The sequence below is a fragment of the Monomorium pharaonis genome, chromosome 9 (assembly GCF_013373865.1).
Source record: "Monomorium pharaonis isolate MP-MQ-018 chromosome 9, ASM1337386v2, whole genome shotgun sequence".
Taxonomy (NCBI): Eukaryota; Metazoa; Arthropoda; class Insecta; order Hymenoptera; family Formicidae; genus Monomorium; species Monomorium pharaonis.
In genome coordinates, this window is record NC_050475.1 from 18,093,382 (window position 1) to 18,117,323 (window position 23,942).

Consider the following 23,942-nt stretch of genomic DNA (forward strand, 5'->3'; position numbering starts at 1 on the left):
CGCGGTGTGTCCCATTCGAAATTATTCGCGTTAGCGTCGCATCGGGCTCCTCACTTTGTTAAATCCCGTTTAACATTCCGATCGTTCGCCACCTCCGGTTTTTCCCCCCCCTCCACGTTCGTTTTCTCTTTTTGTTGCGATTCTCCGCGCGTCGTTGAATAGCGAGATGAAGTTAATCTCGAAGGCGAGAGTCCCGGATTAAACGAGGGTATAAACGAAAAACTATTATATTGCCTCCCGCTGACTCCTCCTCCTCCTCCTCCCCCGACGGCGATACGTTCCGCGGGAGTTTCCGACATCGCGTAATTTAGAGTAACATTAACGAGCTTTCACGAGCTTGCCGATTCTTTTCGATTAATTCCTCGATTTCGCCAGCGGGGAGAGAAATTCCTACCGGTGTCTCCCCCCGTCTCCTCCCTCGCTCCTCCAAGAATGACGACCCTGTTGAATGCGCTCGTTAACGGTCGAAAGCACGGAAAGCTTGCGAACGATTCGTCTTATTACGCTTAGCACGAAAGCTTCAGCCGATCGATCCTCTCGATGGCCGGAGATCAAGCTGTCGGAGGAGCTTGAATCGCGCGAAAACGACCGCGCGCCGGCCGGGCATGCGCTCGCAACAAATCACGCCGCTGCGGAATTATTATCGCGGATCGGTACGTGACGGTACGGGCCGTACGTGCTCTCACCCGCGCGGACCCGCGTCGTTATATATAACGTGTGTTTGGCCGTTAACGTCGATCGCTCTCGGCCAGCTAGACGTGTGCACGCACACGGCGCGGCCGCTAATAATAGGCCTATCAGTTCGCGCCCTGTTTTGGACTTCCTGTCCCGCGATTTCGATCCGGTTACCCGAAAACACGAATATCGTTTCTGATGAACTACATATAGCCCGCTCGCACGCGCGGCAAAACGATTCGATTTCCGTGTCGCGTATCCATTCGGCGATACAGTCGTCTTCCTCGTTATTCGAAACATTTGTTTGTTTATTCCGAAAGACCACGCATGCACGCGGGTAAAACAAATTTTGTTTATCTGCTGAGAGTTTTGTACGTCTTACCGTTTCGCATTGTGAAATTTTCATTATGGCCACCGCGCTGAATAGCGGACTTTTTGTTTTGCGTTATGAGCAAGTAAAATTTTATAGGGGGGGATTGATTTTTTTTACAAGCGTTTTTCAACATCGATTGCGTTGCTCAAGGACAACTGTAGCAATCGATGTTATATTAATTTTAATTAGGTTTATGTAATAGTTAATTTTAATAATAATTTTATCATTACTATTATTTTATTTCTTTATTAATTTTAATATTAACGCTCTGTACAATTTGGCAAATTTATTCTGCGAATTTCTTTCTCTCGAAAAACTGGAGCACTATAATGGTAACATTTACATACGATTATTTTTTCATGATGAGCGTTGATAAAATTTTACATTTGTAAAAGTAATTAAAATGGAACGCAAACATGTCGTGAATTTCTCTGCACAAATGTGTGCAGAGAAAAGCAACGTGTTAAATTACCTTAATTATAGTGACGCCGTGCCTTACAAGGATCAGAGAAAAATTAAAGATTGTCCAGTCGCCTGGACGATTATGACACCGTCACTATGAATTCTGAAACGACGACACAGTCGCCGGATAATGATTATTAATTCAATTCTCCGTATATCTCTTTCAGAATAGAAATTGCGTCACGGAAAAACTGCCGTGCACATCCGATCTAATAAAAGCGCTTACTCCATTAATGTTGCCGTAAGAGTATAAAATTTTATTTAGAAGCCCTTTACTCTTTCGTTACGTACAGAGAGAAAGAGAGCAATTTGTATGTGTAATTCCACTGAAATTTAATTTGTCGTCATAAAGGGATCGACGGCGGCGGCGGCGGCGGCGGCGGCGACACATGCGGGAGCACGAAACGGCTCGAATATGCTTTCGTGCCTCCGATGAAAAGCAGATAAAAGGTTTCGTCACGATGAAGTTGACGGGAGAGGCATATTGCAGCAGCGGCGATCGACGCGACCGGCTTTACTCGCGAGTTTATCGTATCGGGAGGGAGATTTATGTGTCGGACGCGATAAGTGAACGCGAGCGCTCTGCCTCCCATAAAAGTAATTACGAAGGAAACCTATTTTGCGCGCTCGCTCTCTCACAATTCTGTCGTGCGTCCGAAGGGATTAGCGCCGATTATTTCGCAAAAATATCCCCCGTCCCGCCGTAAATATAATCGACGGTAATTAGCGCACAGCTGGCACGCGAATCATCTCTGTAATATACATTAATCATCTCGCGTTAAAAATTAAAAGAGCAAATTAAAATATTTTAATGCCCCGGAATACACACTGAAATGTGGACGCGCAAGGTGAAAAGGTATACCGAAGGAGTTCTAGATGTTACACTTGGCTGAACTCGATAATTGGTATTTTGTAATTAATATGTAGCGTGTGTTGTGCGATCGCGGCCGTCGGTGCCGGAGGCATCGGGGTGGTTCAAAACTGGTCTTAGACACTGGTCGGATTCTATTCGATCTTCGCTGCCTCTCGGAAGGTAGGCCCCCCCAAATTTGAAACTGGCGATAGAAACGGTAAACATATTTGTGCAAACGAGAAAAATACGTTGAAAGGTCACGACGCTTTCAAGAAGGGAAATTAATTACCGCTTCCGTTTCTATTCTTAAATCTTTCACGAACAATCCCCAACACAGTACCTAAACTAATACCCCGATCCCCTTATCCTGTAGACCCTTGCCCTATGATTTATTTGTCTAAGACTCGGACATTTCCGACCCACAATCAGTTACTTGTCTCATTCTGTCGAACAGATTATTAAGCTTTATATACAGACGTTAGCATCCTTTTTTTTCCGCCCCCATGAAACCAATCGATATTTTCGGTATTCGAGGACGTCGCGTTATCGATCACCATTTAACGAAATTCCATTTCTCGTGATCACGTCCTTCGTCTCGCATCATTTGCTCCACATAATGAGACCGGTAGAGGATGCTGATGGTCGTCCGTCCTTTTTTTTCCTCCCCATTAAAATACTACGTCGCGCGTCTCACAAACGTAACAACACGCGAAAACATCTCAGTCCTCCATTCAGCTCTATCGCGCGTCGTCGTCGTCGTCGTCGTCGTCGTCGTCGTCGTCGTTGTCGCATCGATCGCCACTGACTTACACATCGCGTGCATCACGGCGGAGCCGCACCGGCATAACGTAAATAATTTAACCGGACTGTCACGCGTGAGTAAGAAGACGCGGGGTGTCATTCTTTATCGCGCGTACGAAACATGCGAATCGCGTTATCTTCGTGCCACGATAATGTAAATTAATGCCAGACTGCGCGCGCGATAGAGACTCGGTTGTCACGAGGATGTTGTTTCCACGCTCGTTGTTTGTCGCCTATTATTCGGTTCGGGAAGGGGAGAGTTTCTCTCTTCGACGAGAGATCAATCGAGCGAAACGACGCGATAGCGATACGATGAATCACGAGTCGCAAATAATCGTGGATCGGCTCTCGCCGGCGATGAGCGGCGACGACGACGTCTCCGACGGCGAGCCTAACTATGCATCGCGAATTGCAAATTACAGATCACGGGAGTATCGCGTATATAATTTGACGCTAATTTAAATGCCATCTCTAGCCTCGGTGTGCCCGGTTGTTTTGCGCACTGAGAGGCGAACCGTCCGTCCGATCGTGACGCCAGCGTGAAATTACTTGTCCGCTCGACCGTGCGACGCGTCGATCCCGCGCCGCGGTTTAGCGTTTATTAAACTAAATTAAGTCGCGCGCCCGCGAACGGCGATTAATTGGCTCCCTGGCACCGATACCGAGGTATCAACCTCGCGATAAATTATCCGCTTTAATTAAATACCCCAAGATTTACGGGGGGGGAGGGGCGGAGGGAGGGGGTTTCGGATAACGGGCGCCGTTTATCAGGCCGTGCGATCGTATTTAACGAAATGGACGTGACGAGGACAGAGCGAAAACTTTTTTCGCGGTTTCCTTCCGAGGGCCTGAGATCCTCTTGCGATTCCGCTCGCCTAGGCGTAACGCGCGGACTCGTCGCGCGGTCGACGAACCCGACGCCAAGGAGGGTACAAGAATGTATCCTCGATGCGACGACGTTGATACGCATGATTCACCGGGCCTCTAATTGTTATATCGAACAAACGCCGCGACGGCGGCGACTCCCGGCGAAGGCGAGGCGAATGTCCCCCGAATGGAAGGCGGAAACGCCGCTCCTCGTACGGGAAACTTTGATGGAGGGACTCGACCTGGTGTTCCCGGTGAAGGGTTGGAGCGATCGATTATCAGTTTCAACCTTGCGATCAAAATCAATCGCGAATCATAACCACGCGTATCTTTATGAAATTATTATCCTATATATTTTTTTTTCGAAATATAATTAATAGAAATTTCTTTCTCAAAACAGTTCTAAAAATTCTGACACGTTTCGAAAAGAGTGCTGATGATTAAGTGCAGAAAAATATAAGGATTTAAAGATGGTATGTCATCGCATTTAAGTTTTTGCGACACGAAAATTAATTTTATAAGACTTAGTATGGATTGTTCCAACTTTTTGATAAACTTACTAATCAGATAAGCATGTATCTTCAATTTTTTTTTCAATAAATAAAGACACATATTTACCTGATAGATAAGTTTATCAAGAAGTTGGAACAACCTACCCTTACAGTATTACTCAATTAATAATAAAAATTCACCCACATGATTAAAACGTTTTAAATATTCTGTTCTACTTTTCAGGTTGCAAAATACATTGGAAAACGTTTGGTAGATATCACCAGACTATTTTCAGTGTATTAGAATAACTGAGCTAGGAATTATTTCGACGTAAAAAATGCTATTAAATATTATTTTGAAATATCAAAATTTTAATAATAAAAACTGTATTGAGTTTGAACCATCACCTGGATGGAAATTCACTCTTAACTTTCTTATTTCAAGCAAGAGCGATGTAAGTTTCAATACTTTTTCGTATATATTTGCCGCGACTCTGTGCTAGGGACTTCTCTTTGCTTCTTTCTACAGAGTTTCTTACTTTCTTACTTACGAGTCTTGCCTTCGACTCTCTCGTAAGTCAAAGCTCTCCGATATACTTGCTCTTATTTTCCGCAGCTTTGTCACAATAAACCCGGACATTCGTCTCGTTTCGTTCGCGTGATTTCTTCCGCGGTGATTGCGCTCGAACGATCGCAAGAAGGAAATATCTTCGAGCGCGACGATAAAGCCGCCCAATCTCGCGCACATTTCCACGTCATATTATGCGAATTTCGCGCGAAATGACGAGGAAAATTTATTCGCCGTCGCGACTGACAAATCGAGCCTTTTCTGTACCAAATTTACACTGTCAATCGACCGGACAATTCGGGAAAACGAGTATTCATCTTTTCACTTCCGATATATTCCAAATATATGTACGCTCGGAATTATTTTTTAACTTTACATTGAAATAAAAAAAATATACAGGTGATAGATAATGTAAACATTTTTTTTTTTTTAATAACAGATTAATAAGAAATTATTCTTTATTTTTATAAATTTGATCTTTATTTGAAATAAGTGAACTACCATACTTACCGAAAATAATCACCGAGAGAATGCGGTATTATTTTTTTCTATTGTAATGGTTGGAAGAAGAAATATACCTCTTACACTATTTTCCCCAAAAATACTTTCTTCAAAATTTCAACGTTTTCTTAAATATTAAATTAATCATTGAGTTATTGTAAACAATTTTAAAAGAAGTAAAGAAAAACACAAATTTTTTTTTCTTTAATGTCTCTTAAAAAACATTTTCTTAAAAGAATAATATAACAGAAGTAAAGGAAAACATAAATTTTTCTCGCACTGGTGATTATTCAAGCATTGCATGACCTCATTTCAAACAAGAATAAAACCCGCATTAAAGATAAACAATGACCCAACTTCTTATTAATAAAATAAGTTGTATATTTCCCAGGTGCTCATGCCAGATTATTTTGTCTACTTCTTGTCTGTATATATATATATTTTTATTTTTATGTGAACATTAAGAATGTAATGTCTTAATTGAATTTCCTCGGGAATTTATGCCGTAAAACTTTACAGCGCGACAATAGACATTTCAAAGATGAAGAGTACTGTTTTACGGTGGTACGTGCGGCATATATCCATTTTCATTTTCACAAGGAGAGATCGCGTTACGATCTTGCGCGCCGTAAATTGCGAGAGACGCGAATTAAACCGGCTGCCCGTGTCGCGCGTGGTATTTCACGCGAACGCGGCGCAGCAACTTCTAATGTTTATCACGAAGATGGAATGATTCACCTGCAGCGTAGCTCTTACTAATGGTTAAAAATAATTTTACGACATTTTTTTATCGCGCGGCGAGCTATGTGCTAATGACGAGCTTGTGTCCAAGCTCGTTGTGCTCGGTTGATTCACGGCTCCGTGAAAGACTTGGGACCACCAGCTCGTCGGTTTTTCGCCAAAGCTCCGGTTTGTTTTATCCCTTTAAGCTCCCGCCATTTATGCAACGCTGATAAGCCACGGGTTATGCCCGCGGGCGACGACGCCACGCGAACGCAGAAGCTCGACTTCCGTCCGCCGCTGAATATTTTTCAGCTCGACGCGGCGGCCGCGGCGTGAGAAATGTGCGCGCATCGTGAAACGTGAATCAAACTGCGGCCTTTGATATCTTTCAAGCGCCACGCGAAGTTTGACAAATATAAGACACGTTTATAAATAAATCACGAACAAACGTACATGATTTTCAGAAGTCGTACCAAAGACGAGTTGTTCTAAAAAAAAAACAAATGACGTTTTTGATCGGATTAATATCTCAGATTCTTTTTCTTTTTCTTGTTTGGCCAATCACAGCCATTCTTCCCGGAGAATGGGATAACCGTGATCGGCCAGTTCTAGAAGAAAAAAAAAACCTGAAATGAGTTAACCCAGCCCGGTCGAAAACGCCAAAAGACTCCGCGTGTAAAGTTACTCGCTCGGTATGTTCACTTTATACACCGTAATCAAGAACTGTCGCTCTCTTTTACGATAATGGACTCCTCCAAATGCTCGACTTAGGTGACAGGGCTTTTCATTAACGGGATTATGTTGGAGCTAATACGTCGCGATATGATCCTGGCGAGAGTCGGGTTTCCTAGTAACCCTGGGAGCGAGAGGAGCGCGCCGCACGGGATGGGACGTAAGGCGATGATTAACGAGCGCGAATCACTTCGACGTCGGGGCCGCTATCAATTTCGGTCGCCGACGCCTACTTCCTGCTATTAAAAGGAACAGGAAGACCGCCGAACGGATGCGCGTGGGTCCGCCAGGGCTCGAAGGCGACATCGAGGCGATCGCGGATCGATAAACACGGATTAGAATCGTCAGCCCGCGATCGGCAAGTTTCTCGCTTACGCGGAAAAATACGGCATGCTTTATTGCCGCCTCCGAAATCGATGGATTATCGACGTGTACGTAGCATGGAAAATTTCATGTTATGCATATGCAGGTCACGTAAAGTAATTGAGAGACACCCGCCCTGCGCCGCCGATGGCGCCGATGCAAATGTCGCCACAGCATCTCGATTTTTGGCAGAAAATGTCAAAGTTCGAAATAATTTCCATTTGATGAAGAATCAACTCGCTCGCTCAGTGTGCCTGAAAGAGCTATTTGAACAGTTAAGAATCTCTCTCCACACTAATTCCAATTAATCTAGTCGGCTGATTAACTCAGACACCGTGGATTGCTAATGTGAAATTCTTTTCTCTTTGCGTGATTATAATTTTGTAACTCGTTTATGTGTATATTTTATATATTTAAACGGCTGATTTATTGATAATTTAATAATTAATTGCATTGATTATTAGATATTACTTCTAATTTTATGACACAGGACACTTTACGAAAGAAATTTTAGCTTGAGGCTCCGCATGTATGTACATTGAAACTGCTGTTAGCTTTTATGAGTTAATTGTCGATTAACCGGAGGCTAGTGAAAACAGACTTAAGTTAGTACTCTGTACACACGCTATTTTTCAGCTTTCTCTACACACATTGGGTCACGAGACTTATAAATTAATTTTAATTATTTTTACAAGTATAAAAAAATTTTTCAGTGATATCTACAGATACCTTAAACGTCTCTAGAACGTATTTGTATTTGTTTATTGAAAAAATTGCACATAATCAAAATTGTCTTACCAATTAGTTTAAAAAATCTCGCAGGACAAATATGTGGAATTGTGCGTGCAGAGTGTTAAATATGAAAAATGCATGCTTTATAGAAAAAATTTAGTTGTAAAATGGATATTTTTGAATTTATAAAAATTTATAAAATAAAACGAGACGAGAAATGGACTGAATATTTGATATTTGAGAATATTAGCAAAATGTTTTTTGCGTAATAATCAAGATATTATTTAACCGCTACCAAAATTCAATTAATTAAGCTCACTATGTTCGACTGTTGATATTTATAACGTTGATTTATTATTCATGCGATATATAGGCATCTCATTAACCAGACAATGTCGTCATCAATGAGTCAATATATGCAAGTCAAAGTGGAAAGTGAAATTATACCGCAATCACATCAGTGTTCATGTTTCGCTGTAAATATTTGAATCGCAATGATAGCCATTGCTCTAGTTTGTGGCAGATATATATTATGATTTTTGTGTAACTTCGATATTTGCGGCACAGTGATAATATGATAAAGTCATCATTTTTTATTAATTTGCAATCGTAAGTGTTTGACTTACATCTGTTATTGCTCAAGAATGAATATTAAAAATATTATAATTAGTATTTCATTGCCAACAACTGCATCGGTGTTCCAATTCGAGTTTTTTTAACCTTCTTGAATATCATTATATCTCATGATAATCATAAGCGTTTCGCTGTCTCTTTAACATTTTATTCTTAATGTATGTAAAAATTAACTCTTTTACATAATAAATTAATATGGTGTATAACAAAAAATTAGTTCTTATATAATATAAAATTACACAAGACACACGCTATTCAAAACTATTTAAAAATTACAGTATACGTAATGTTATAATTGAAGATACTAACAATGGGTCTCTCGAAATCATCGTACCCAACGTGATCTGATAAGCGTGGCGGAAAACGCGGCTGTCAGCGTGTTAATATTCGCAAAGTTGTAAAGCGGAAAAGTTCCACGGGGAGGCTGCTAATATTACGCGCCGGCCGTGGCCGTTTCCACGTTCGAGCGCGCTCGAAAGAATCGAGTGAAAATTTCCGCGAGATAACGGGGCGCTATCACCGAACTTTCCGGTGTGTAATGGCGAGCTTTACGGGAGGATCGACAGGTGCACGGCAAACGGCGCGCGCGTGTATACGTGTGTCGATTTAAAAATAGCGATCGTGTTTGCGTTCCCGCGATCAAAGAACTCCCACGCCACCACCAGGCCCGTCCAGTTGATGAGTTTTCCCGCGTGCGATCGATGGTGAACGAATGGCCGGCCCTTCCGAGGGAAAGTTAATGATTAAAAACCTATCGCTTCGACGATGAAATCGGTGCACTCCTCGCAGCTTCGCGGAATTACGCCATTCTCTCGCGAGATCCGGCTGGCGTTCCTCGTCGGCGCGGCTTCGTCGAAACTCCGTCGTTTCTTCATTTCTTGGACATGATTATTAACGTACTACTTATCTGTTCGGCGCGAGTTTTGTACATCTTATCGCGTATAATAAAATTTTTTTATCTATAAACACAGCAACGATAAGATATATTGTATAATACGTGATAATATGAAATAATTATATCGTCGTGATGCTTGAACAGTACACTTTTTTATTTTAAATTGTTATATAGTTACTTATGTTATTTTCTAAATTTTAGAATGGTATTGATTTTTCACGTGCACGACGAAAATAGTTGAAATAGAAAATAATAGTCGAAACATTTTTGTAAAAAGAATATCTGTAAAAAATACTATTTTATGGATAGAAATAAGTATTTCAAGTAATTTAATAATAAATAAATAATCCTTCCATTTTCTGATAATAGAAATTAGAGCCTAGTTAATAAGTTCTGTTTTCTATTTCTTTACTATTTTGTATTTCTTAAGAATAATTAAAAAATAACCAATAGAAAACAGAGAAAGTTTATATTAGCCATATCAAAATGCAAAATAAATATCTTCGAGTAAATGTATACGTGAAATACTATTTTTTTCAAGTGGTATTTTTAGATACGTTCTTTAAATAATTATTTTCATCAAATCTATTTCAATTTCTCCCCAGAAGCGACGGTCGCGGCTTACCACTGTGGCAGCCAAGTGTTAACGAGCATTCGTATTGACGGCCGTCAAATCGAGCAATGAGCTCTTATCGCGGAACGGTCCTACATCGGAAATCACTTCTGCGTTCCGAGCGCGCTATGCATTGTATGGGAAAAAGTTAGAGCCGGAGGTCTCCTTTTGTCGCGTCGTACTTTGCATTAGCGCAACGCATACATATGCGTGGCTGACACATTGGTCGGCATAAGATCAGCGGTCGAGGCATCGATAACTACTAATGATCACTTCTGCACTATGCGGTTATCAGTATTCTCTTACACTGTTAATTTTCATTGAGTCGTTCCAGTTGCTCCTACCCAATACTTGATTAATTTGACTAAATCGAGTAGTTAATTGGACTGATATTGAGTTATGTACTTACTCTCAATATGCCGTCGATTTATTAAATTTAACCTTTCTATTGGGTGGGAACAGTGGCGGCTCGATGAAAATTAACAGTGTAAGAGAATACTGATAACCGCATAGTGCAGAAGTGATCATTAGCATTGTTATCGATGCCTCGACCGCTGATCTTATTCCGACACACGTGTCAGCCACGCATATAGGCGTTGCGCTAATGCAAAGTACGACAAAAGGAGACCTCCAGCTCTAACTTTTTTCCATTTAATGAAATCATTAAAAAAATGATTTAATTAAGTAAAATTTGACGCTACGAGTTGACGCAACAGTGTATTTTTTTTTCCCGTCGCTTTGAGAACGAATAAATCTCGTTGCGCTTTATCGGACAGCTGTACGTAAACGTTTTGAGCGTACGAATCAATTGTATGTTACAATGGTATGCATAATACCGGCGAACACAAAGGCGCGAGAGACGTTTATTATTCGTCCCCGCATCTTTCTTAAGTCCCGCGAAGTAAATTTTGCAAGCAAAAGTCACGTAACTCATATAGTTTCCCAATCGCGGCGCGCGCACTCGCGCCGATAATTCCGACTTTAAGATGGAAATACGGCCTTGGCTGTTATAACGGTCGAATATCGCATGCCCGTAAATTATAATCGCGGCACGAAATACTGTTATAATGTTTTCCTACTGAAGTAGCTTTTAAAGCCCTCCCCGTTTCCCCGTTCGCTTTTCATTTAGACGCGTTTGTCTTGCATTAAACCGGCGGCGCGCAGCGGCTGACCCAGTTGTATACGGTATTATTTTTTCATCGAAGTCTCCTCGGTCAACGCGCAGTCGATCTTCGACGTCTCCCGCTTTTTATAGCCGTACGTACAACCCCTTTCCTAGCAAATCTTCAATTATGAAACACTCCATTAGGGAAGGGGGAGGGAAGCATTTTAAGGGGAGAACTTTAAGACTTGTAAACAGACTCGTAAACGTCGAGTGCCTCGGGAGGTTTCCGTTGAAAAGAAACCTTTGGGAAATCAACTGGAAAATTCTCGCTCGTGCAGACCGAGGAAAGAATCGTCCTCCCGCGTGTGAAAGTCGAATTATCGGCAATGAGTCGTGCGTCCCGTCCGTCGGCGGCATCCGAGGAGTTGACGTAAGAACGGCGGAGGAGGAGGAGGAGGAGGAGGAGGAGGAGGAGTCTCTTATTATTAGTCGTTTCTTTCCGTCTTTCGATAATCGCTCTTCTGCCGTTCGTTCCCTCTCGATTTCACCCGCTCGATACCGTGACGGGATCCGCGCGCGGAAGGAGCCCGCTGTTGCTCAATTCGGACCGCCCGGCCCGATAATGTCGCATTATTATGGTGCTCGGGCGTTGTTGCGACACACTCGACAACGTCAGTCTCGATGTCGGGACGAGGGGGAGAAGATGCGAGATAGGGGGAAAGTCGTCCTCGCCGCCGCCGTCGTCGCCGCTGCAGCACGCGCTATAAACTGGATCGTGAGATAAACGGGAGACGCAGATCCAACGAGAGATATCGCAGCTGTTGCTATTGAAGCGAGATGAAACGGGGCGGAGCAACCGTGTACCCTATTTGCAGCGTACGCTCCGCCAAGGCGTTTCGAGAGTTATAGCCGAGAGTTACTTTACGCGCCGTAAAAGCGCCGGCGTTCGTTTTCCGCGGCGCAATTTCCACGTGTTAATTAAACATTACGTTTTACGCGTTATGCCAATGTTAAACTGTCGGATACGATCTATGTATAATCCAAGAAAAGCCCGGAATGGGAAGGCGTTTGCTTCTCTAAACGCTAGCTCGGACCGGCCGCTTTGGGAATTGGAAACTTTAGATTCGATAATTCAACTTTGGTCTTTCGTTTCCGAAAATCCGAATTCGTAGAGTTGCAAAACAGAGATGCCAATAGCGCGGACGGATGCCTATACCTGTTCCCTCGAGGCTAATCGAAATCGCCTAACGCGAACGCACAGTACACACGCTTTAGAGTTACGGAACAACAGAGCGAAGTATTGCAATTTGTAGCGACCTCCGTCATAATCAAAAGTCCCCTTCCATTTCCGTTTCCAGGTGCCGCACGCAATCGGAGCGCCGGTCGGCCGCCTCCGAGGGATCATGAGCGAGTGCTCCTGATCGCCAATCGGTCGTCGCCCGCGAAGGGATGGAAGACTCGGCGGGCCGAGCAAGAAGCGAGCAGCGAGAGAATCATCCGAGCATCGATAGCGGCGTCGTCAACGACGAGGAGAGAGGTGGTTGACGTCGTCGTCGCCCGGCGGGAGGATATCCTCTCCAGAGAAACCATCGACTTACCGCCTCATCGCCTGACGATCGGAGGATTCCCGGAGGATGAGCATCGTGGCCATCGCCCGCAGGAACTGGGCGCTACGCCTGTCGGTGGTGCTGAACGTGTGCGTGCTGCTGTACGTGTGCGCCCACATCGGAGGCTCGTCCGGGCCTTGGATCGAGGAACCGCCGACGAACTGGGCGGCGGCGGCGGCGCCGATTCAGTCGGATACCTACGCCCTCAACGACCTAGTGAACGGCACTCAGAAGGGCGCCGCGGCGTCGTCCTCCTCGTCGTCGTCGTCGTCGTTGGTGGCCGCTGCGGTCGTCGTCGGCGCCACCAATAATGCGGCGCCGACGAACAACGGTGGAGGCAGCGGCGGCGGCGGCGGCGGCGGCGGCGGAGTCGCCGGCCGTCCCGTCAGGATCAGCCTCGTTACCACGACGCCTCCCGTCAACGGGGTCAAGGACGTGGCCGTTCACGACAAGCCACAGGAGCACCCGCCTAATCAGACGGTATTCATTCCTTTCACCGCTTCTTCTCTTTTTACCTCTCGTCTGGATCTCCACTTCGATTCCTCAGTTCCTTCCTGACGCTTAGATTAATCGTTGAATGCGGCTTGAATTCAATTGATGTTGCGGCGATAGAAATGAAAATGCAATTAATAATTAATAGAAACCGGGAGATTACATATCGTAATACGAATGAGTAATAATAGGGATGGAAATACTTCATGAATACTCTCATCGCTATTCTGTACTTAAACTCGTGAAAAGAGGTAGAGGTATTCGAGTTACGTCGGGATGTCATAGAGGAATTCAAGCTTGTGGGCGATCGCCACCGCAATATTCGCGGCATTTCCGCCGCTTTCCATGCAAATTTCTCTCTTCGACACACGATTAAACCGACTTTCTCTCTTTCCCCCCCCCCCTCCGTCCGCTTTAGGTGAAGAACAGCACGGCGAGCGTTGCACGCGAGCCAATGAGCCTGAGGGAGGCCGTGCCCTGCAACGAGAAGTCGACCGAGCCGAGACGGGCGCAGCGCGGCGACTACTGGGTGCTGTACAATTACGTGCCGATGAGCATGGCGGTGAGATGCTGGGAGAGCGTGACGTACACCACGCACGCCGATTACACGTTCCTCGACAATCTGGAGCCGCTGCTGGAACGTTGGCGGGCGCCGATATCGATCGCCATGCACGCACCCGGCACCGACTTCCCGGCGACTCTCGATGCGATTAGATACTCGAGGAACTGCGGCAGTCCTTTGGTCTCGCAGCTAGTGACCTTCCACGTCTTCTTCAGCAGCAAACACGTGCCAAAAGTGGTAAATAGATGGTCCGATGACGGACGAAACCTGTCCCTCGAGCCGTCCCCCTTCCCAGCATGTTTCGAGAGTCCTTCTCGAATTCCGGATACATCACGAGTGCAAGGCATCTGGCGAATGTCCTAGCTGGATATGACAGATGAGCGTGCCTGTTGACCGCTTCAGCATATGTTCCGGATGCTCCACGTGTTCACCGAATCCTTCTCGGGCCCTGCATAGTCCTGAATCCTCATCATCTTTACAAAAGTATTGAATATGCTAATGGCTTTATCCATACTTAGAATCTCAGATGACTCATGATAAAGCGATGTTAACGTTCAATTTGTAACACGCGAAATAATTATTATTTTTGTAATTCAATTAGCTTATAATTATTTACATTAAATGTGAGATTTTTTGTGACGATTTTTTATTGCCGAATGAAACAAAATTCTTTCCTTTATTATCGTTCTCTGCAATTGTCAGTCGTTTTACGTGAAAATTAACAAATTACTCATCTATTAATATCGCAATAATACAAGCAATACGATAAGTAAATGAGAGATTCGATTCCAGACATTACGTTCTGCCACGATAATTTGTTTCGACTGTATATTGCGTGCGTAAATTCATCTTGTGCATACGCAATTCGCCCGCGAAGGGTATTTAACTCGTACCGCGAACTGGAATTGTTCGTTGCCGTTATTGGTGTCTATTTATGTTGTAACGAGTACCTCGGATATCAGGCGGATACACGTACATCTGGATATCGTAAAGCACCATAGTGGTTTCCGCATGCGGTTACGTTCGAGCGAAGGGACAAGGCTCGCGTGGCTCGCGTTTCGCAAACGAGTACTTTAACGTAATCGCGATTACAATCGGAAACCGCTTGTCCCGCATACATGAATATGCCGTCGTTCAGCGGCATTACATTTCCTCCCATCGAATCACCTAAATGCAACATTTCGCTTCAGCGCGTCTCAACAATGACAATAGATGACAACAAGTCACGCAAAATTATACATAATGAAGAAATATGAAAGCTCGAAGGAGTTTTTACGTAATTGCTTTCGTTAGTTTTGTGAGATTGTCAAATGCTTGAAGTATTCTGATGCTTTTTACTTTATTTAATTAATAATTAATACGTCTTTTCGATTCTGCCTCAGATACCGTCGTCGGAGAAGATCGCCTCCGACACGTACAACTGCTCGCTCGGGCCGCCATGGGTGAACGTCAGCCTCGCGAAAATGTATAAGAACGAAAAGAAGCTGCTGTACCCGGTAAACGTGGGCCGCAATATAGCGCGTGAGTCTGCGCCCACCTTCTATGTGTTCGCCAGTGACATCGAGCTGTATCCCAGCCCGAATCTGCCCGTCAAGTTCCTCGAGATGATCCGCAAGCGGGATCAGCCGGCTCTCAACAACCCCAATCCCAAGGTCTTCGTGTTGTCCATCTTCGAGGTGGACGAGAAGAGTCAGCCACCCAACAATAAGACGCGTCTGGTACGTTCGTCGATGCATCCGCATGTCAGGAACAAATTAAGTGCCGCGCGCGAAAAAGAGCGCGACAAGGCCAACGGTGTTGTCCAACTGTGTCGTGTCGTTAATAGCCGCGGACGCGGCGGAGGGTCGGCGAATCAATGGAGCTTCCTTTGACCGTGGACCTTGATATGTAGAATTAACGTCGCTATTGTCCCGCGTGACCGTGCGTACCGCACGGCACGGCACGGCACAATGCACCTTTTGTCGCGTCGCATTCAGAACTGGCGCGGCATAACAGAGAGCGATTGTAATCTCGACACGCGTGTATGATTTGGATCATCTGCGTAACATTCCTTTTCATTTTTTTTTTTTGTTTTTTTCCCCCGAACGGAGATGAGCGATACGTTGGAGGTCAAGCGTCATATACAGATGCAGTCGTTAACTTAGTTTTATTCTCGCAAAACGCTGTGATAGAAGGGCGAATATTTTTGATAGAATAAAAACGGATTTGTTTTTGCGCCTCGACAAACTTTTCGCAATGTTTCGTCTCATGAGAAAATCGTGTTTGTTATGCAGATACAAATGTTAAAAGCGGGCACCGTTATACCTTTTCATAAGAAATTATGCTCCGGCTGCCACAACGTGCCGAAAAGCAAAGAATGGCAGGAAGCGCCGGAGACGGAGGGCCTGCACGTGTTTCACGTCGGCAAGAGGACCGGCAGCTTCGTGCACTGGGAGCCGATCTTTATCGGGACCAATAACGATCCTTTCTACGACGAGAGACTCAGCTGGGAGGGAAAGAGTGATAAAATGACGCAGGTAAACTTCTTCCGTCCTCGCAGAATACCCAGAATGCGATACGAAAAGTGAAAATTGTCGTTATCTCAAAGCAGTAAATTATTTAAAAAAAGATAAAAAATTATACATATAATATACAATTTAGAATAATAATTAAGCATTGATATTTCTTTTGCACGATATAATCATGAAATACACGTGTTAAAAAGTTTTTAATGAGAATGTCGTATCGTCTTCTGTAATATTATGTTTTATTGATAATTTCGCATATCGGGAAGTTATCAAATTGTCATCGTTTGCGAATACGCTTGCAGGGTTACGCGCTCTGCGTTCTCGATTATGACTTTCTCATCCTGGACAACGCCTTTCTGGTGCACCGGCCTGGCATCAAGATCTTCAAGAAAGACCCGCATCGCGACATGCTCACCGCCAAAACGAACGCGCTTATTAAGAAAATCATCATGCCGGAATTGAAGGTGCTGTATGGCACGAGGAAGGGCTGTGCCGTGTAGCCCGTAGAGTCACGGGCACGACGGCGCGTGCTCTACAAATGTACATTTGTACAACGGAATCCTCGTCTGCGACCTTCTCTGTCCACATCGTCGTCGAGTTTTGTCGTGCGGCAAGAGATCACCCAGATTCGCAATGGCCTGGTGCTACAATTCGCTCCGGAATCCCGTGTTCACGTACGCTCCATGCGACTCCCTCGCAAATGGGACCCGAGAAAAATTCGCTGCAACTTGTAGAGGACACTTCCTTTCCCTCTCTAATTACGCCAACTCAACGGTGCCGAATGAACAAACGAATTATCGCATAAGTATTCGGTGAGTTTAGAATAACAATATCGTCTTACGGACGGCGTCGTGCTCGCGTGTGATAAGCGCGTTCATTTCGCCATCGCGATTATCATCGATCATTGTTGCCATCACTCTTATCGTTAGCAGTGTCGGTACTAGTGTCTTACGGGAAACGTCGAGGCAAACGTGAAGAGATAGAGATTACACGAAAGAAGTAATGTACGTCGCGATGCTCAAATATTCTCTCGGTGGTAATTCTTTAGCTTTCGTAAAAGGATATTTAGCGCATGAAGGAGTTGATACCACGTATTTTTCACTAGGATAAATCCTCTTTTTAGCAAGTACGGTTGTATATAATGAAACGCGGTGCCTCATACACATCAGTATGTCTTTACAGGATTATTGCACTTTCGGTGAAAGTTACGAACGAACGGTGCCAGTTCCGACGCGACTCGTGAATCGTAACCGTCATTATGATCAAAGCCGTTATTTATTTGCAAATGCGATATGCTGTAGAATATTTGGGTAGCAGCAATCTACGAGTGACGAATTTAACAGAATTCTATATTAAATACTTCTAGTAAAAATTGATCTACCTTCTTTACGAAGATTCAGTGATTCGAAATATTTATAAGTTAATAGACGAAAATTTTTATGCTTAGCTTTTTGGTTATCTATTAAACGATAACTGATGCTTGTTGATTTTATTTTTCTTTCTCTCATTATTTTTTACGATACAGAAAAGTATCTTTTTGTAGATAATCTACACTTGAATTTGATATTTTGAACAAAAAATTATGCTGCTTTTTCTCTTTTTCACTTAGTAATTTAACTTACACTTACATTTGGAACTTCTAATATACTAATCCAGAATCTATATTGACTTATGAACTTGAATTAAACTAAACATAATTGCGAGATAAGCTGAATGCATTACAAGTTCGCAATCCGGACTGTTCACTGGGCAAATACAGTTCTTCTTCTGGCTATAGACAACTTGAAACAAGAACTTAGCAAGCGCAAGAATTATTTATAAATAAAGGGAAAAAAATCACCGTCCAAGACTGAGGGATATTTGATATAAATTTTCTAGAACTCCTTCCGGCAAGAGTAGTCCGATCAATGGAACATTAATTATTTGTCTCTGCGTTAGCATAACGTCATACTTTCGGACTCTATTCGAGTATCTCGTTTCGATCGTGACGGATCGTATATTGTATGTTTTCACGAAGAAAACAGAACAGCGGAACATTGAGTCGGATTGCGAACGATTAATTCAGTCGATGCAGCTTGCTTGTTGCACATTTATAACAAATGATGCAAATATATTCTGAAAGAAAAAAAAGGAAAGTCTTATCTTATATAAATACAATTCATTCTTACATAAAAAAATATATAGTACGGTTACTGAGCTTCGGCAATCGCGCGAACGACTGTAGTATTTTCTAATTTTAAGTACTCTTAAGTGATACGTTTGACCATGTCTGTCTACATATTGCTCTAAATTCGCATACACAGGCGCCTGTCTAATATAAAAAAATATATAACCGTAGTTAAGAATACGTTTTATAAGAAAGACTATCTTATACATAAATCGTTACTTAAGAACAAATAGTATAGCTTTGAAGAAGGTAATCCTTCGCGAAATTTCGAAAGCTTTTCTGAGGATTAATAAACTATCGATTTCGTAATCTCAGTTGAGAATAGTTAGAAATATTCCTTGCAACATCGTAAAAAAATTAACAATGCTGCCATGTAAAATATTGAAAACCCATTTGTTTCTTTTTTTATTTTAAATTAATGATTTTGTTGACGTAAGACAACTAGATTTTTTGTAACGTTATTATATATAAAACATTAACATATAATGTAAACTATACTTTTCTATCTCGTCACCCTGAGTAATATGACCAGCGATTGTACATACGATCTTTCGTAATTACTAAGACTTGAATGAGAATAGTTGAGTCAGTACGAGAGAATGATTAGCTAGAGTAATTCTAATCGAAGCAAGAAATACTGGCTCATTTTTTTGTGATAATATTAGGGCACAAAGTAATTAATATTCCTGTAATCGTTTGCTTCGTCCGCTGTAATAGGCATCCTTGAAACCTTGAATATTAAATGATTTCTCGCATAGTAAATAATGATCGTTGTATCGAGGATGTTAATTAACTTTTCTGAGGAATATAATTTCCGATATAATTTATGTGTGAAATAAATCTATTCACATATAAATTTATATATGAAATATATTATTCACATGTGAATATTACATTATTCATATATGAATCTATATGCGAAATATATAATTTTATCTCCATATTAATCATATTTCTATATGTAGACTAAATTTATTTAAAATATGTACCCTTTCGTTTATATTTTGTTTGTACTTTTATTTAAAACCAAAAATTAAATTGAGGAGTTAATTAATATTCTCTGGAAATTAATATATATATATATATATATATAATATTTATATATACGTGTAAATGTAACGCGTTCTATACGTCGCCGATAACATTTTCTGTAAACTATGGAGCTCGACTTATATCACATAAGTTCCTTTTACTTCCTCGCTTTTTCTCTTTTTAATTTATCGGGGCTGTGCAACCGCGCGTATGTATATATTTATCATTCATGTATGTATGTAATATATATATATTACAATTATATATATGTTGTTTTGAATTGCACTTTACAATATTCATATTTATTCAACTTTTTTTCCAATCAATTTAGAGAAATAAGAGTAAATTTAAATACTTTAAAAGCACATTTTTATTTCGAAATAATATAATTGTAATACATATATCTAATATATAATGTGTATTCTGTGCCTTATATATATATTAATTGTCTCTTTCTGTGTCTCCTTGCGTGCTTGTGTTAAATGTGTGTCAAAAATGTGCATGTACGTTTACAGAAAGCTGTGCGTGAATGTCCGCGGAGACAAACTAAAAAAAAAGCTGATTCAATTATACAATTGATAATGCAAGCGTACGTAGGGATCGATTTATACATAATTGTAGCAAGAGATTTTTATATTCTATTCCCGCAGAAAAAGTGTTATGACGGGAGGGAGAAACAGATCTCGCGTGCGGCGCACGTTTCTCTTCTCTATATTTCCCTTCTGTCTCCTCCTATATGATTAAATTCAATGACGAAAAGTCACGCCGCGTCAAAAGTAACGCAGCACCGACGTTACAATCGCCGAGCTTGTCTTTCTCGATCGAGCGTCTTTATGCAACAAGTACGAGACGGCGAGTGTGAGTTCTATCGGAAGTTGTCACGCAGATATTTTTTTCTCTCCCTGAAACGAATTACTATGTATTACGGTGCTTGTAACTAGTGTAAATACACGTGACTGTAAATAAGTGTTATCGGCCGTTTCATTCGACAAAAAAAATTTCATTCCGTAGACCAAATGCCAAGCAAATCTGAATTAAGATGAAAAAAAGAAAGAGAATCAAGAAACATTGCGAATACTACGTTTGATTTATATCGAAAGGTAATATTCGAAAAATAAATTTGACAGATTTAAAAAAGCGATATTTCGTTGTCGGAATAATTGTGCGATTCAACGGAAGCAACATTTTGCCGCTTTGTACCTACGTTATGTAATTCAGGAATTATATTTTATCTGAAAATATAATAACCGAATTTATCATATCGTAGGTATATGAATTCCTTCTCGGTTTCCTTCTAAAGATAAAGTTTCCATCGCGCGAGCGCTGAAGAAATCGCAGCTTTTCTTTGAACGCATGAGTGCACAATAGGATGTACATATATTGTAAAAGAAAAACGAGAACACACACACACGCACACACATGCACACACACACATAATCATTTATAATAAATCTGATATGTATATAGGCGTATTTTTCCAAGCGAAAAGAACGTTCGATCGGAGGATTTATTTAGCGTTTCCGAAAGAGGACTTGGTCACGTGAGAACCTGTCCCCTGTTTTCTAAGAGCTTATGTCGAGATATTTTTCCCAGAGTAAAGGATGTTCACGAAATCGTCTCTATATGTTCGTACAGCATTTGGGCGTTGATGTGAAATTATTGTGTTTAATAAATTATGTATATTTAATTCATGCAAAATCTAAAATATAATAATATATATACATCGTGTTACTTTAAAGGACGAAATAAATCAAAGAGCTTTATGTTTATTGTCATGAAATTGTTTTTCAGTTTGTACAACTTACAGCAACTCTTTTTGTCTTATAAATTATGTATATTTGATTCATGCAAGACCTAAAATAATAATAATAACATATACATACATACACACGTTGTATTATTTTTAAAGAGGACTGATCAAGGAACTATGTCCATCTTCGCAACATTATCTGTTAGTTTGTACAATCTGAAACGCCAATGTTAAAATTATTTTGTTCTTTAAATTATACATATATTTAATTTTTGCAAATTCTGAAACTATATCTATACATATATGCATTGTATTACTTTAAAGAGACAGAGAAAAACTATATTTATTTGAGTTTAATATGATGGTCATTGGACCAAGAACGTAGCTGCGAATAATCATCAAGCGGTTTATATTTCTAATCCGCTTCCCTGAAATTCCTGATAAGCGCATGTCTGGTACATAACTACATGTAACTACGACAATCGACTGTCGTGTTTTCCAGCGTTGTGCCTAGATAAATAAAGTAATTTATGAGTTGAATCGAGACAGTTAATTTCTCCCGATCCAAATCGAAAATATATGTAAAAATGAGTACATGAAAAAAATATATAAAAAATTGATACGTTTATTTATCATATAAATATAAAGATTATGCTATATATTTCAAGATTACGTCTATAATGGATTATTTACGTATAATTAATGTTATGTTTACACAAATATTTTTTATGTAGGCAATGTAAATTATTACCAATTGAATAACACAATAATATAAGAAAAAGTAAAATTAAGTTATAATTACAATTTAATATATTAATCTTTAATATTAATAACATAAGAATATATAATAGTAAACAATAAAAAACGGAATATAATTTTCACCATTTTTTACGAAATTTAAATCAATGTATTTTAGATTATTATTGTTTACACGTGATAGCTATGATACATAAAACATAATCCATAAAGTTTGTTTTATGCACGTAATGTAAATTAATTGGCAATATTTTCTTTATGAATAATAAATATAGTTTTCCATAAAATAATTATTGACAATTGGTTACAATGGAAATTTAAAAGCAATTATTTCGTTCTTTTCAAGCTGCCAAAAGGTTGTAGGGATAAGTATGAATGTTATCACGCACGTGGCGTTATTAAGTTAGGATCGTGTGAGGGATCGTCGCTCGGAAGTCCCTACGACTTCCGAGTGTTACCGAGGTAAATAACAGGACACTGGAGTCAACGGTAACAACGTTTATTAAAACGGGGTAAAGATATTACGGAGCACGCCGGTAAGGCGTGTAGCGGAGCGCGAGACCAATGGCGGACTATCTTCCCGCCGGAAGAAGAAGGACCCACAGCGCCACGACGGCACAGGTCATGCGTAACATAGATGCGCGTAGCTAGTCGCCACAAGGTTCTACACACTATCGCCATCTGTTTTCGAGAGTGATACCATGTAGCCGTAGCATATTTATTTTACGACTTTGTCAATAAAATTGGATTGTAAAATTGATATGGTTCGGGTCTGTGCTAAAATTAGAAAAACGAACACACGTCGGGTTGCGTAAAGTAAGTTAACAAAATAACACGCGATACAGTAACATTGACAAATTGTCATATCGCAATAACGGTGCAATAATTGTTACTTATAAACTGCGATTATTCAGGTTTGATTTATACAGGTTCTCTTTCGCTGCAATATATGATAATAAAGTGTTGAATGTAACGGAGAGGTTATAACAATCTGAGGATGGATGATGAAACGGTATGCAAGAGGCCTAAAGGCGGTGACGACGAGGAGGAGCTTCTGCGACAGCAAGAAGAATTTTTGAGGGCGAGGCAACAGCCATCCGCGAAAATAATGAAAAATCCGAGGGATTCAAGTGGTGCTTCAAATGCGAACAAGTCTAGATCACAATTTTCAAGTCTCAGACAATCCGGGGTGAAACAGGATGTGGTGTCCACCTCACAACTTGAGAATGTTTACAATAGGCACTTAAGTGGCCATAAATAATATCACAATTCGTTGCGGTAGGAACAATCTCTTATAAGTTAACGCTGCTTACAACTATGTAGTATACGCAGGTTGAATGCGATTGCAAAACGAAGAAGTATAAAATTTCTTAAACGTAACGCCGCTTAGAACTAGAGAGTAGACGCAACTTGAGTACGAAAGGTACTAGAAAATAGAAATTCTTTGAACGTAACGCTGCTTAGAACTAATGAGTAGACGCAGACTAGACGGAACAATAAAGAATACTAATTGATCAAAGAACACAACGCTTAAGATCTGATGACGCGGGATCTGATGGTAGGCTTTGAATAAGTCAAGGGACGAGAAAATGTTTTTCCCCAACAGGTTGGCGGAAAAATCGTGTAAATATGGAATTGGGTATTTGTCCGGGATAGTCACGGCATTAAGGCGACGGTAGTCA

At 41.3% G+C, this 23,942-nt stretch overlaps 1 protein-coding gene across 3 annotated transcripts in view; it reads left to right on the forward strand.

Annotated features, from left to right (window-relative positions):
* The window catches only part of LOC105829643 (beta-1,4-glucuronyltransferase 1), a 39,501-nt gene extending 20,816 nt beyond the window's left edge, over positions 1-18,685 (forward strand). For all 3 annotated transcript variants that reach the window (XM_036291653.1, XM_036291654.1, XM_036291656.1), the window contains 5 exons: positions 12,746-13,474; positions 13,905-14,285; positions 15,431-15,766; positions 16,322-16,564; positions 16,858-18,685. In XM_036291653.1, the coding sequence (XP_036147546.1) occupies positions 13,022-13,474; positions 13,905-14,285; positions 15,431-15,766; positions 16,322-16,564; positions 16,858-17,055 (1,611 nt within the window). In that variant the 5' untranslated portion in view covers positions 12,746-13,021 and the 3' untranslated portion in view covers positions 17,056-18,685. The remainder of the gene's footprint in view (positions 1-12,745; positions 13,475-13,904; positions 14,286-15,430; positions 15,767-16,321; positions 16,565-16,857) is intronic.
* Positions 18,686-23,942: the final 5,257 nt, after the last annotated feature.